Source organism: Oncorhynchus mykiss, chromosome 6 (genome assembly GCF_013265735.2).
Source record: "Oncorhynchus mykiss isolate Arlee chromosome 6, USDA_OmykA_1.1, whole genome shotgun sequence".
In the NCBI taxonomy this organism is placed as follows: domain Eukaryota; kingdom Metazoa; phylum Chordata; class Actinopteri; order Salmoniformes; family Salmonidae; genus Oncorhynchus; species Oncorhynchus mykiss.
The window spans coordinates 18,819,874-18,835,265 of NC_048570.1; the positions used below are offsets into that span (position 1 = coordinate 18,819,874).

At 41.6% G+C, this 15,392-nt stretch overlaps 2 protein-coding genes across 2 annotated transcripts in view; one reads left to right on the forward strand and one right to left on the reverse strand.

Annotated features, from left to right (window-relative positions):
• Positions 1 to 3,161, reverse strand: part of LOC110525392 (ubiquitin-associated protein 2) — a 48,105-nt gene extending 44,944 nt beyond the window's left edge. The window contains exon 1 of the mRNA XM_036979531.1: positions 3,039 to 3,161. The gene's annotated coding sequence lies outside the window, so the exon portion shown is untranslated. The remainder of the gene's footprint in view (positions 1 to 3,038) is intronic.
• A 2,566-nt stretch (positions 3,162 to 5,727) lies between these two features.
• LOC110525393 (ubiquitin-conjugating enzyme E2 R2) lies at positions 5,728 to 15,012 on the forward strand. The gene is made up of 5 exons (XM_021605462.2): positions 5,728 to 6,741; positions 9,605 to 9,691; positions 10,002 to 10,099; positions 11,928 to 12,062; positions 12,249 to 15,012. The coding sequence occupies exons 1-5, from the start codon at positions 6,565 to 6,567 to the stop codon at positions 12,496 to 12,498; spliced, it is 747 nt and encodes a 248-aa protein (XP_021461137.1). The 5' UTR covers positions 5,728 to 6,564; the 3' UTR covers positions 12,499 to 15,012.
• The last annotated feature ends 380 nt before the right edge of the window (positions 15,013 to 15,392 follow it).

Consider the following 15,392-nt stretch of genomic DNA (forward strand, 5'->3'; position numbering starts at 1 on the left):
GCTATATCTCTGACCTAAGGTTTTATCCAAACTCTAAACACCCCTTTTGGTCTGGTTTAGTCCTACCAGTCATGACTGCCACGTTCCTATACCCTACTATGTGCTGTATCCTGGTCCCACAAACTCTGGGATCTGCATAGCTACTCCGTTACTTTATACTCTTATCCACCTCCTGCTCTCACCTGCCCCTTTCCAATACATATCCCAGAAACATGAGTTCCCCCTTCCCCTGCTTAATCTATTCTACATGAAGTCTTCTGACCTGTGTGCCAACACTTCATGCTGCATAATCCACTCAAAATGGATTTGTCCTTCCTGTTTTTTTTCCATGTTGAGATGCTTTCATACTGTTATATTTTCACACACACACAATATGTTTTAGGTCTGACATGATGTCCCCGTCAATCACTGATGATAGGAAAGCTCAGTTGACTAATCAGCTTGAAAAGTAAATAGCTTTTTATAGCTACCCCAACAGACCATTCTCAGCTCACACCCCTCCCATTACACCTCTCAGATAGGGACTGCTGGTTTACTAACAGGCAAACACCTACTGTACTTCTACAAATATGTTTATTTGTCTGGATAGCATTGCATTTACACCAAATATATTTTTGTAATATCTCCTTACATGTTACCTAACCTAAACCCTACAGGTTAACCCCGTCGCAGCAGACAGACCTGCTGTCCCCCTTACCATACTCTGGAGTGCAACATGAGAGACGGAGGACAAGCTGAACAAGCTGGGCCAGAAGATCTCAGCCAGAGAGAATTCCTAGCTGCAGAATAAGATGATCCTTAAGGAGCAGTTCACCGAAGAGTACGTGAAGGCCAAATGCCTGAAGGACGACCCGGGGCAGCACCTGCAGACCAGCGTTGTACCTTGGCCACCCAGCAGTCCAGACTTGAATAAGGGAGTCTACCCCGATATCTCACGGGCTGAGGCTGTCTGAAGCACAGGACGACATCATGGCAGGTATGTGAGCAGTTACGGTAGAACTAAGTCTGAACTGGATGCTAGATGTAACTCTGAGCCCGATGCTTTAGACACCTTTCTGTGTTTTCAAACATTGTCGCACGAGGGCGATGCGCACAAGTTGGTGGCAGAACACAGTCGAGTAATAGAACGCCAGCAAAAAAAGCCTCTTTACATGTTACTTGTGAATGCATTTCACACTACTTTTAAGGCTTGTGTAAATGTCCTGCTTAATGTAATGTTTGTCTCATCACAAATCAACTGCCTTATAGTTTAAAAACAGTTCAACTTAAATGTCTTAGGCTGTAGCAAAAGCTAGCCAATGTCAATGAGCATTAGTATTCTAGCTAACAAATGCTGCATCCAAAATAGTTATTTTTTGAAGATCACAACCAAATACAATCTTAGCGACTGTTCAAGCAAGAATCAAAACATTGTAAAGGTATGAGAACCCCCCAAAATTATTTTGTTTAGAAGTAATACAAAGTTAAATCTAGGCTGTTGAATGGGCGCAGATGGCAATGGCTTTCTTACTGCAGCCAAGAGTCACGCGCATTTGTGCGTTATGTCAGTATGTCCGGTACTGGAAAGGGACAGAATACATTCAGATCAGAGTTAGTCCCATACGGAACCATTCCATGTACACACAGCACCGCACTTACATGGTTGTTGGCTGAGCTCCTTTCGTTTTATCTGCTGTTCTTCGTGCAATAATTATGAATGCTACCATATGTAGCTTGTTAGCTGGTGTGCCAAAGGCTATAGAGGTCAGTTACCTCAGGTTTTGTTTGTTGGGAAGCCAAAGTTGATTTCAAAGACATCAAAAAAAAGTACTATTTTGCTGTGACATTGTGTATCTTAATGACCCGGTGTCGAACCAGGGATGCTGCAGCCACAACGCAGAGGACTAACTACTTACTATACGCTCACAGCGAGCTACCAGGGCTTGAACGGGGGGGGGGGGGGGGGGGGGGCTTGAATTTGCAAGTGAAATCCATGGGCAATCATTTTGACATTGAAAAAAAAATTGCATTTTACATTACATTCAAGTAGTTAAATAATTTTGATATGTAACAATATACTGAATTCAATGATTTTATGTTGGAATGTTCAGTGATTTAAAAAAAATGTTATTGCTACCCCTTTGTAGTGTGTGTTTGCACTTTAACTGCAGAATCCCAGGTTCAAGCTCCACAACTATTTCCCTTCAATCGCTAGTGCATTGGTTGCAGCAGTGGGAGAATTCCCACGGTTGCTCCAGCCTGTGTTGGAAGTGATCCTCTATATCTAGAGAGTCTAGATCAGGGGTGTCAAACTCATTCCACAGAGGGACAACTGTCTGCAAGTTTTAAGTTTTTCCTTTCAATTAAGACCTATACAAACAGGTGTTCCTTACTAATTAGTGATCTTAATTCCTCAATCAATTACCAGAGGAGTAATTTACATACAACATTGAGAGTTGCATCACTGCCTGGTACGGCAATTGCTTAGCCTCCGACCGCAAGGCACTCCAGAAGGTAGTGTGTACGGCCCAGTACATCACTGGGGCTAAGCTGCCTGCCATCCAGGACCTCTACACCAGGCGATGTCAGAGGAAGGCCCTAAAAATTGTCAAAGACCCCAGCCATAGCCTGTTCTCTCTACTACTGCATGGCAAGTGGTACCAGAGTGCCAAGTCTAAGACAAAAAGGCTTCTCAACAGTTTTTACCCCCAAGCCACAAGACTCCTGAACAGGTAATCAAATGGCTACCCAGACTATTTGCATTGTGTGCTACTCTGTTTATCATATGCACAGTCACTTTAACTATACATTCATGTACATATGTACATACTACCTCAATTGGCCTGACCAACCAGTGCTCCCGCACATTGGCTAACCGGGCTATCTGCATTGTGTCCCACCACTCGCCAACACCTCTTTACACTACTCTGTTCATCATATATGCATAGTCACTTTAACCACATCTACATACTACCTCAATCAGCCTGACTAACTGATGTCTCTATGTAGCCTCGCTACTTGTATAGCCTCACTACTGTTTTCACTGTCTTTTTACTTACCTATTGTTCACCTATGTCATGTTCGTTATAAGGATCGGACCAAGGCACAGCGTGGTATGCATACATTATTATTTAAAGAATGACCAAAGCGTGATGCTATACGAACAAGTGCTGACAGGCAACTACACATAGACAAGATCCCACAAACACCCAAGGGAAATGGCTACCTAAATATGATCCCCAATCAGAGACAATGCTAAACAGCTGCCTCTGATTGGGAACCATATCAGGCCACCATAGACATACAAATCACCTAGACCTACAAACCCCTAGACAATACAAAAACTAGCATACCCACCCTAGTCACACCCTGACCTAACCAAATTATAAAGAAAACAGAGATATCTCAGGTTTTTGCACTATTGGTTAGAGCCTTTTTGCACTATTGGTTAGAGCCTCTAAGTAAGCATTTCACTGTAAGGTCCACCTTTTGTATTCAGCGCGTGACAAATAAACTTTGATTTGATAACCCACAGACACTCCTCCCTCTGTGGAATGAGTTTGACACATGGTCTAGATAGAGGGGGAAAAGTTTAGCCTCCCTGTGATTAATAACACTAGCCTACTAAACTCACTTTGCTGTAACCACTAGGTATACAAATATGAATCAAAAGACATCCATTGGTTTGGATTGAGCTTGACACATGGTCTAGATAGAGGGGGAAAAGTTTAGCCTCCCTGTGATTAATAACACTAGCCTACTAAACTCACTTTGCTGTAACCACTAGGTATACAAATATGAATCAAAAGACATCCATTGGTTTGGATTGAGCTTATCGGGTCACTGTGTTATTGGTCACAACACAAGGTGTGTGTATGCACCTAGTCATCCCACAATCTACTTATGTTTTAGAACTGGCCTATGTATTGTGGCCCTGCAAAGCCGCCTGATACCACGAGTTTACGCTGCACAGATTTAATGTAAGGTGGCTTTGTGATGCTATATATTTTGAACAGCCCGTGTATGATTTTCTTGAAAAAACAAATGTACTACTGGATCCAATGGTACAGTCAAGCCCCACCCTTCTATCACTATAGTGGTTGGCAGCAGTGGGATAATCCTCAGTCTTTCAGAGGGATATACCACACAGCAGGATCACTGAGTTAGCCAGCTAACATGCCTAAATATTCTGAAATAACTTTTTATTTTCTAGAAAGATAAGCTTGAAATGGCCATGGTCTAATTGAGTGTTACAAAAAATGTGACTTTTTTCAAATTGTAAGTACAAGGTGTTGCCTGAAGCAAAGCAAAGTGAGGAACGAAAGAGAGAAAATTAAGCTCCTACACAAATATGGATTCATTTATAACAGTATAATTATTTTAAATACTTTTTGCTGGTCATAGGAGAACTTTAAAACTAATCATAAACATTGGTAGAGTTTGAGACTCGGAGCGAGCACTAGCAGCACCCCTTACAAAAAAAGATTGCACTTTTGAAACTGTAGTAAAAGTGCAGTAACTGCAGTCGACTGCTGTATTTTGGACGCAGTAATTGCAGAATAACTGCAGTGTACTGTAGTTGAACTGCAGTTATACTGCACTGTAAATGCAGTTACACTGCAAAATTACTGCAGTAAAAACATTTTATTTTGGACGCAGTATTTGCAGCATACTGCAGTTATAATGCACTCTAACTACAGTTGTACATTTGGTGGTTCGAGCCCTGAATGCTGATTTGCTGAAAGCCGTGGTATATCAGACCTTATGTATACCATGGGTATGACAAAACATTTATTTTTTCTTCTCTAATTACATTGGTAATCAGTTCAAATCAAATGCATTGGTCACATATACATGGTTAGCAGATGTTATTGCGAGTGTAGCGAAATGTTTGTGCTTCTAGTTCCAACAGTGCAGCAATATCTAACAAGTAATATCTAACAATTCCACAACAAATACCTAATACACACAAATCTAAGTAAAGTGATGGAATAAGAATATATAAATATATGGATGAGCAATGTCAGAGTGCATAGGCTAAGATGCAATAAATAGTATAGAATACAGAATATACATGAGATGAGTAATGCAAGATATGTAAACATTATTAAAGTGCCATTATTAAAGTGACTAGTGTTCCATTTATTAAAGTGGCCAATGATTTCAAGTCCGTATGTAGGCAGTGGTCTCTCTGTGCTAGTGATGGCTGTTTAACAGTCTGATGGCCTTGAGATAGAAGCTGTTTTTCAGTCTCTTGGTCTGAGCTTTGATGCACCTGTACTGACCTCGCCTTCTGGGTGGTGAAAGCATTATAATAGAATAAGGCTTGTGATATATGGACAATTTACCAGACTAAGGGCGGTCTACTACCACCCTGCTTTGCGTCGTGCTTAAGAACATCATTTAGCCGTGGTATATCGTCCATACCACACCCCCTCGGGCATTATTGCTTAATTATACTGCACTCGGCGATTTTGTTTTGTAAGGGTCGTGGGATACAGAGAAAAGCTATCCTCCCGAACACAAACAAGAGGCTGAGAACAACCCGTTGGACCTGCAAATAATCTAGACAGATCTACAGAGAACGGACGAATGACACAGGAAAAACAGTATAAACACCGTTTATCATCTAATTCTACTTTTCATTATAACATTATGAAACAAGTTAAAATGGTTGGATACCAAATACCCTAGCTATATTTTTTACGTAGTTTTTCACGTAAAACGTAAGTGCAAGGTGTTGCCTACGCTACGACGTAAGTGCGCGAGGCAGCAAGCGCAGTGAAATCTCCAGGAAGCAAAGGTTGGAATTTAAGAGAGAAGGAAGTTCCTACACAAATGTGGATTAATTTATTAATGCTGTAGTTATTTTAAAGATATATTGCTGGTCATATGATTACATTTAAAAAAAAACGAATCATGAACGTTGGTAGAGTTTGAGACTCGTGGAGCAGCTAGCGAGCTCTCAAACAAACAAATGTCAAAACAACCCGCAGGATCTGCCGAGTCTTGACAGATCGACTTAGAACGAACGAATGACACAGGAAAAACAGAAACACCGTTTGTCATCTAATTGTACTTTTCATAACATTATGAAACAAGTTATAAATGTTTGGATATCAAAGACGCTAGCTATATTTTGAACGTGGGGACAGAAGGTCATTTGTAAACCTGACCACCCCCAGAATAAAAAAATAACAGATGCACAGGAATATGAGGAATATGCAGCGATAAAACATTTGGCGTGTCATAAAACTGTATATAAATATTTTAGTCTCTACCAATAGTAGCTTCTTCATTATCCAATGAACTGTCAACACTGCCAGCAGAAGTTTTATCGCTAGTTAATGCTCCCGACTTGTTTAGAGCAGGCTGCACCGTTAGGTGGATAGCTAGTGCTAGCCACCTACCATCAAGACGTGGAGGTTAATGCTTGCATACATTTATATGACTACCAGCTGTTGCTTTTTGGGACGAGCAATTTGAATTGGTCCTGTTTTATTTGACTGGCTGTTGAGAAAACTGCCAAAGAGCGAGAGCAAACGGGGTCGTCCTGTTTTGACACTTCATTACTCTTGGGTCACCATGGCGCAGCAGCAGATGCCAAGCTCTCATAAGGCACTGATGCTTGAACTGAAGTCTCTCCAAGAGGAACCAGTGGAGGGTTTCCGCATCACCCCAGTAGAAGAGTCAGACTTGTACAACTGGGAGGTGGCCATATTTGGACCCCCCAACACACTTTACGAGGGGGGATACTTCAAGGTGAGGGATAATTTAGTCTCAACTGGTTTTGCCTCTGGACCCAAATTGAACCAGGTTGCCTCAGTTGCGACCCAATATTTGCATCGAGAAAAATAATTGCCAAAATACAATCAAGAAAACTATTTTTTATGCTGTATTGATATTAAATGTTTCAATTACATTAATGTTTATAAACTCACTGGTTTGAGACCACAAAATCAGCCAAAATAGCACTGCAAATAGCTCTATATTGAAAGTACTGTGATTGAAGAAAAATTGTTCAGAGATTAATTTATTTAAAAAATGTACATTCATTATAATTTATTCACACTTCTACCTGGTTTATGTTAAATTCAGATGAGTATTTTTTTCACATCAAATAATTTATAAAAAAAATATGAATAGTTCATTTTTACTCAGACACCTATGACCCATTCAAAACCTCCCACGACCCACCAGTTGAGAATCGCTGATTTAGTCTGTCTTGTCTGTGGGCAATACACCTGATCCGGGCTAACTCTAGTCTTATAGTATAGACATAACATAACAAGAATCCAAACAGTACTTTTAGCATAGCCTAACACAACACACTTTTTTGTTGTTATATTTATATGTAGACAATCAGTGTTTGACTGGCCACCGTGAGTGCTAGCCCTTAATCATGACTCTAACCATACATTACATATAAGAGTCTGTGAAGGAAGGTTCCTTCTGTAGGGGCGAGTTTTGTTAAGAGCTGCGATGCTTGCTTGCAGTACGGTTTTGGAAACATAAGGACCTTGTATTTCATATCGGCGAGAAATACACTGAACAAAAATATAAATGCAACATGCAACAATTTTTAAGATTTTACTGAATTAGTCAATGGAAATAAATTCATTAGGCCCTCTTAATCTATGGATTTCACATGAATCGGAATACCGATATGCATCTGTTGGTCACAGATTACCTGAAATAAAATTAGGGGTGTGGATCAGACAACCAGTCAGTATCTGGTGTGACCACCATTTGCCTAATGCAGTGTAACACATCTGTTGTCCCACTCCTCTTCAATGGCAGTATGAAGTTGCTGGATATTGGTGGGAACTGGAACATGCATGCTCAATGGGTGATGACATGTCTGGTGAGTTTGCAGGCCATGGAAGAAGTGGGACATTTTCAGCTTCCAGGAATTGTGTGCAGCCTTGCAACATGGGGCCATGGATTGTTAGGCTGAAACATGAGATGATGACGGCGGATGAATGGCACGACAATGGAGCCTCAGGATCTCGTCACAGTATCTCTGTGCATTGAAATTGCCATCGATAAAATGTAAATGTGTTCGTTGCCAATAGCTTATGCCTGCTCATACCATAACCCCACCGCCACCATGGGCCACTGTTCACAATGTGAAACCGCTCGCCCACACAATGCCATACATGCTGTCTACCATCTGAAACTGGGATTATTCTCTGAAGAGCACACTTCTCCAGCGTGCTGGTGGCCATCAAAAGGGAGCATTTGCCCACTGAAGTCAGTTACGACCGCGAACTGCAGTCAGGTTAAGACCCTGGTGAGGACGATGAGCATGCAAATGAGATTCCCTGTGACGGTTTCTGACAGTTATTGAAATTATTTGGTTGTGCAAACCAACAGTGTCATCAGCTGTCCGGGTGACTGGTCTCAGATGATCCTGCAGGTGATGAAGACAGATATGGAGGTCCTGGGCTGGCGTGGTTACACATGGTTTACGGTGGGGCCGGTTGGACGTTCTGCCAAATTCTCTAAAACGAAGTTGGAGGTGGCTCATGGTAGAGAAACAAATATTAAATTATCTGGCAACAACACTGGTGGACATTCCTGCAGTCAGCATGACAATTGCATGCTCCCTCAAAACTTGAGACATCTGTGGCATTATGATGTGTGATGACAACTGCACATTTTTAGAGTGGCCTTTTATTGTCCCCAGCACAAGGTGCACCTGTGTAATGATCATGCTGTTTAATCAGCTTCTTGATATGCCACACCTGTCAGGTGGATGGATTGTCTTGGCAAATGAGAAATTTTCTGGGATATTTTATTTCAGCTCATGAAACATTTCTATAAATGTTGGATCAGCTTCAAGTTTGATTTCCCAATAAATCATTTACCATCTACAGTTCAGACTCAGTGTCTTCTAATGACAACAATTGAGGGCATAACTGCATGTGCTTGAGTGCAATGTTTTTTTACAAGTACATTATTATATTTATATTTTTTTCAGTATAATTTTCTAAAAACATAAGGTTAAATTGATTCACAACTTTTATAGGGTTATGGTTCTCACACAGCCATATTTCCACGTTACAGTGCTTGTTTATGGAAGACAGAGTGGACTTCTTGTGCTAATCAGCTATATGTGTCACCGAAGACGACACAAATGTGTTGTCACTGAAAAATACTGTCGGTTGCAACTGTGTTAAAACAATGTAAAGTAAGTGTGTGATTTGCATTTGTGAATTATTTTGATGGGATATGAAAGTAGAACGATTTATGTTTATAGAACCGTACCGCACCGCAATTGAGAATCGATTCACATTTAGATGGGAGTAGTTGGTTGCTTTGGCTTCCAGAGCCAATTCACCCTTTAAACATAACATGTAAGGTCCTTGGACTAAGGAGTAACGTTAGGTAACTCTAACCCATTATTGAGCTGCGTGAGTGCATACCCCGGCCTAGAGAGCAATGTTTGACAAACTTGGCGTACCACTTTAATGACCATCGAAAAATACTCCTTTGTTTGTTATGTTACAACTGAGTTGTTATCTGTCACCCAGGCCAAAATCCACCAGTGGGTTTCAACACATTTTCTGAAATGTCAAAGTATTCCTGCCCTCACAAATCACTGATTTTCTCTAATTTCTAGGCACACATTAAGTTTCCAGTTGACTACCCTTACTGTCCACCTACTTTCCGTTTCCTCACGAAGATGTGGCACCCCAACATATATGAGGTGAGGTGTACCACATTGTATGTTTGTGTAAGAGTTAAGGATGGATCGTAAGCTCATTCCACAACTAGCTTGGTACTTTTTGGGTGGCTCAGCCCTTTGGAACATTGTCAAATAGGGCGGTAACGTGTGTTGCGAAACAGAGGATCACTGGTTCAAGCCCAGTATGGGGCAGTCGGACAGTGTAGGAAGCTAAGCTGTTAGCAGCACACTGACCCCCGCTGTGTTTGTGTGTCTTGCTTTTGTGTGATTATATGAATTTATGGCCAGTTGTTGCTATTGCTGTGGAGTGTAACATGTTGCTTGTCTACAGAATGGGGACGTGTGTATCTCCATCCTTCACCCCCCTGTTGACGACCCCCGGAGCGGAGAGCTGCCCTCTGAGAGATGGAATCCCACCCAGAATGTCAGGTAAAACACCTGGGCTGCGTTCAGGATGAAGTAAACCTAGTAAACATTTAAGTGAACAGACTGTACTGTTCTGAACAACCTGTTGAGGAACATTGTAATGATGGTGGCTCAGAGGGCAGTTGTGCGGTGTAATGCTGGACATATTGTTCTAAAACGTTGCAAAATGTTTCATCAACTGAACACACCCCCAACTCTCTGGACATACAGTGCCTTGCGAAAGTATTCGGCCCCCTTGAACTTTGCGACCTTTTGCCACATTTCAGGCTTCAAACATAAAGATATAAAACTGTATTTTTTTGTGAAGAATCAACAACAAGTGGGACACAATCATGAAGTGGAACGACATTTATTGGATATTTCAAACTTTTTTAACAAATCAAAAACTGAAAAATTGGCCGTGCAAAATGATTCAGCCCCCTTAAGTTAATACTTTGTAGCGCCACCTTTTGCTGCGATTACAGCTGTAAGTCGCTTGGGGTATGTCTCTATCAGTTTTGCACATCGAGAGACTGAATTTTTTTCCCATTCCTCCTTGCAAAACAGCTCGAGCTCAGTGAGGTTGGATGGAGAGCATTTGTGAACAGCAGTTTTCAGTTCTTTCCACAGATTCTCGATTGGATTCAGGTCTGGACTTTGACTTGGCCATTCTAACACCTGGATATGTTTATTTTTGCTTTATGTTTTGGATCATTGTCTTGTTGGAAGACAAATCTCCGTCCCAGTCTCAGGTCTTTTGCAGACTCCATCAGGTTTTCTTCCAGAATGGTCCTGTATTTGGCTCCATCCATCTTCCCATCAATTTTAACCATCTTCCCTGTCCCTGCTGAAGAAAAGCAGGCCCAAACCATGATGCTGTCACCACCATGTTTGACAGTGGGTATGGTGTGTTCAGGGTGATGAGCTGTGTTGCTTTTACGCCAAACATAACGTTTTGCATTGTTGCCAAAAAGTTCAATTTTGGTTTCATCTGACCAGAGCACCTTCTTCCACATGTTTGGTGTGTCTCCCAGGTGGCTTGTGGCAAACTTTAAACAACACTTTTTATGGATATCTTTAAGAAATGGCTTTCTTCTTGCCACTCTTCCATAAAGGCCAGATTTGTGCAATATATGACTGATTGTTGTCCTATGGACAGAGTCTCCCACCTCAGCTGTAGATCTCTGCAGTTCATCCAGAGTGATCATGGGCCTCTTGGCTGCATCTCTGATCAGTCTTCTCCTTGTATGAGCTGAAAGTTTAGAGGGACGGCCAGGTCTTGGTAGATTTGCAGTGGTCTGATACTCCTTCCATTTCAATATTATCGCTTGCACAGTGCTCCTTGGGATGTTTAAAAAATCTTTTTGTATCCAAATCCGGCTTTAAACTTCTTCACAACAGTATCTCGGACCTGCCTGGTGTGTTCCTTGTTCTTCATGATGCTCTCTGCGCTTTTAACGGACCTCTGAGACTATCACAGTGCAGGTGCATTTATACGGAGACTTGATTACACACAGGTGGATTGTATTTATCATCATTAGTCATTTAGGTCAACATTGGATCATTCAGAGATCCTCACTGAACTTCTGGAGAGAGTTTGCGGCACTGAAAGTAAAGGGGCTGAATCATTTTGCACGCCCAATTTTTCAGTTTTTGATTTGTTAAAAAAGTTTGAAATATCCAATAAATGTCGTTCCACTTCATGATTGTGTCCCACTTGTTGTTGATTCTTCACAAAAAAATACAGTTTTATATCTTTATGTTTGAAGCCTGAAATGTGGCAAAAGGTCGCAAAGTTCAAGGGGGCCGAATACTTTCGCAAGGCACTGTATGTATATGTCTGTATGTTCAGGACCATCCTACTGAGTGTGATCTCTCTGTTGAATGAGCCCAACACCTTCTCCCCGGCCAATGTCGATGCCTCTGTTATGTTCCGCAAGTGGAGAGACAGCAAGGGCAAGGACAAAGAGTATGCCGAGATCATCAGGTTCTTAGAATTCACTTTCTTTTAAACACAAAATGACAAACAACATCATGCTCGTTTATACACATGCGAGTAAACGTCAAAATTCGGTGCAATCATTCACTTCATTTTTATATCTGAAACCTCTCACTCTTCTGTCTGTTGTGCTCTCTCCCTCTCTATTTCTCTCTCGCTGTCTATCTCTCTCAGGAAGCAGGTCGTGTCCACTAAAGTGGAGGCGGAGCAGGACGGCGTGAAGGTGCCTACTACGCTGGCAGAGTACTGCATCCAGACCAAAGTGCCTTCCCATGACAGCAGCTCGGACCTGCTCTACGATGACCTCTACGATGACGACATCGAGGAGGAGGACAACGATGACGATGATGCAGAGGCAGTTGGCCAGATGGCAGGAGAGGGTGGCTTCAATGACGAGGAAGACTCGGGCAACGAAGAGTCATGACCTTCCTTCTCCTCTCGTTGTTTATCTTGCTCCTTCCCACACCCTTCCTATCGAGGACTCCGCTGCAGCCTCGTCCTGTTCTGTCCTTACTTTCTGATTCCTTCCCACGTGCGCTCACACACACTCTTGCTGGCTCCATCCCTTCTTGAAGGCGTCTCCTTGGCACTTACTTTACCTTGAGATTTGTTTCAATCTCTGTCAAACATGCCCAAATGCATAATTTTAACATCTGTATGGGGATCAGATTTATTTGTTTTATTATGGCATTTTTTGTTTTTCTAATTTATCTCCCTCATTGACATTCATGAGGCATAATCAGTGGATTAGTTTATGCAACTTTACTTGTGGTCAGTTATATCACAAAGTGATATAAACCAAAATGGTTGTTTCTCTTTCAACTATTTGATGGGTCCTTATTAAACAATTAAACAGAATTGCATGCCTTTTGATGACACGAATTTGGCATGTATGCTGACTACCAGTATTGCAAAATGTTTTTTGTGAGAATTGCAATTGGCTGCTTGATTTGTCGCTAGATTACATTTTGCAGTTGCCGCCACAACTTCACGGCTCCAATTTGCATTGCTGCGGTCCCCGAAATTCGCCCCTTTTCCTGCCGCACACCTCTTCCCCTTGTGCTTCTCTGCCTGTGTGTGCACCTGCTGTGACTTCTGTTGCATAGGCAGCTATTCCCAATCTTGTTTGTGGGAAAAGTCGCTAAATGGTATCAAAACTCCCCAAAGGCAGCCTGAAAAGTAGTTTGACGCTAGGTTCTTTGAAAAAAGTCGCTGTGGGGGTCTGAGCTCTCTAAATATAGCGACTTCAAGTTGGCAACACTGGTCTCTATCCCTCCCAGGGTTCTATCCCTCCCAGGGTTCACATACACATTCCTCTTACAAACTAATTTAATTCCTTTTAAACTATATAGTGTAAAACCAAATCCTATTCAGATGTAAAACCAATTTAAATTAACTCAAATTTGTTCTTAAGCTGTGTAACAAGAGTGGTAAGATGCACTCAATGAACATACCCCTCTCTTACTCACACAGTCAACAAAATGAAGACCCTTTAATAAAAATAAACACATTTTCTGTATTGCCCTGACAGGGATCTGAACACAAAAAGGACACTTAATTTTGCCATTTTTGGTAGGTTCCCCATTTTTCTCTGAGTAATCTACTCAATCAAAGATCGCTAACAGAAAGGAAGGGCTGGGCACTCACTACCAACAAGCATCTCTTTGAGTGGATGCATCTCAGCATGCATCTCTCCAACCAGAGACAGCAGAGAAGCAATCTCTGCTCCAAACTCTCATACACCTGATGTCATTTGAGCTCTCAAACAGAAGATGCTCCCGAGTATTGGTACCGTACCAGCGCTGGATAATTTCCATGGAGACTGGACTGGTGATAGAGTTGTTTCCATGGAGACTGATTTGTAACTACCCTATCTTTCTTTGGGGGACTTGAACACCAGGGATAAATGAGACAAGCGGACCCCCCCACACACACACAGAGCGGTGGAGCCATGAGAATGCTCTGCACAGAAAACAGCAGAGATCACTGCTGTTTCAAGAACATTTGATCTGTTGTTTGTATTTGCTGTAGTCTATAATCTCCCATTCAAGGTTTGATGAAAACATCTCACTTTACCCAGATACACAGGCAATGAATGCTGGATCACCATAGGAAGTGTTGGCCATTCCATAACACTTTGTTACAGCTTTAGTTTGGGGTGTCTGTGTCACCTACCTCCTCTACATGTGTATGTGCAACAGGCCTAGGTTCCCATACTATTTGAAATAATTTCAAATGTCACAAAAGTGCAAACCTCACCTACCGGACATCCCAGACTGGCAAAAGCTAACTAATTGTAGATTTCAAATAGTATTTGAACACAGGTCTGATGACCAAGAGATTTTGAGGGAAACGTTAACTGAATGTCACTTAAAGGCTTGGATTTTTTTATTTTGAGTCTGATAGTCCATAAGGGCTTCCAGAGTCAATGAGATTCATGATGTTTTGTTGAGAAAGAGATTCTCTCCCAGTTCTAGTCACAGGCGCCTTGACCCCAGATAGGTAATCAGTAAATAGAAAAGCATTCAGTTTGGCAACAAGTGGAGTGCTACATAACCATTAATGCAAATGTATTAGATAATTAATTTCAAGGATCATGTAGAGACTTGGGGCTCGATTCAACCAAACCCACTGGGCAGTATTCACGCAGTAGCATGTAGGCCTAAGCATACTAGGTAAACAAATATATTGCGTAAACATTGCCAAAGCAGGTTGGCTTTGATACGGCCATTGGTGTCTTTCCGCTATTAAGTGATTAAGTATAACATTATCATTGTTTTTGTTTTCCTTGGTCTAACTTAACATGTGTCATTAATTTTTTCTTGTAATGGATGTTCACCAAAGATAAGAGGCTTTCCTTTGTGAGTGTAAGGCTTTATCTTTGGGTTGTTTGTTGCACAAATAAATAGAGGGCACTGGAAATGTTGTCAAAGCTATTGCAAAGTGAGGTTACTTTTGACCATTAATAATCCACTGGTATGATATGAATTGGGGTTTCAAAGAAAAACAAAATGCATTCAAATGAAATGCCCCTCAAAGTTTACTAATGGTAAAATTGGTGGGTGCAGAGGCAACCTAGTCTCAATCACAAGTGTCGGCAGAATTGAGGGCCTCCCACTACTGATATCCCTGTGTGTTATGGGGTGAGGTGAGGCTCTTAACCTTCTGCCTTACATCCTCTCTTGAAAGCCACATGGGCCTGAATAGAAAGAAAGATATAAAAAGTATCAACTGTATAACAGGGCAACAAGGTATAAGCATTATACTTAAGGCTTTTTATTTTTCCCCTCGCATATCTCTTCAGAGTGATGAGAAGTA

What these genes read in the sequence shown, in the direction of transcription:
- LOC110525393 (XM_021605462.2), top strand. Translation starts at nt 6,565, where the DNA reads ATGGCGCAGCAGCAGATGCCAAGCTCTCATAAGGCACTGATGCTTGAA. An exon ending in GGCACCCCAACATATATGAG is followed by an intron (nt 9,692 to 10,001) that starts GTGAGGTGTACC and finishes GCTTGTCTACAG; the next exon opens with AATGGGGACGTGTGTATCTC. An exon ending in AATCCCACCCAGAATGTCAG is followed by an intron (nt 10,100 to 11,927) that starts GTAAAACACCTG and finishes CTGTATGTTCAG; the next exon opens with GACCATCCTACTGAGTGTGA.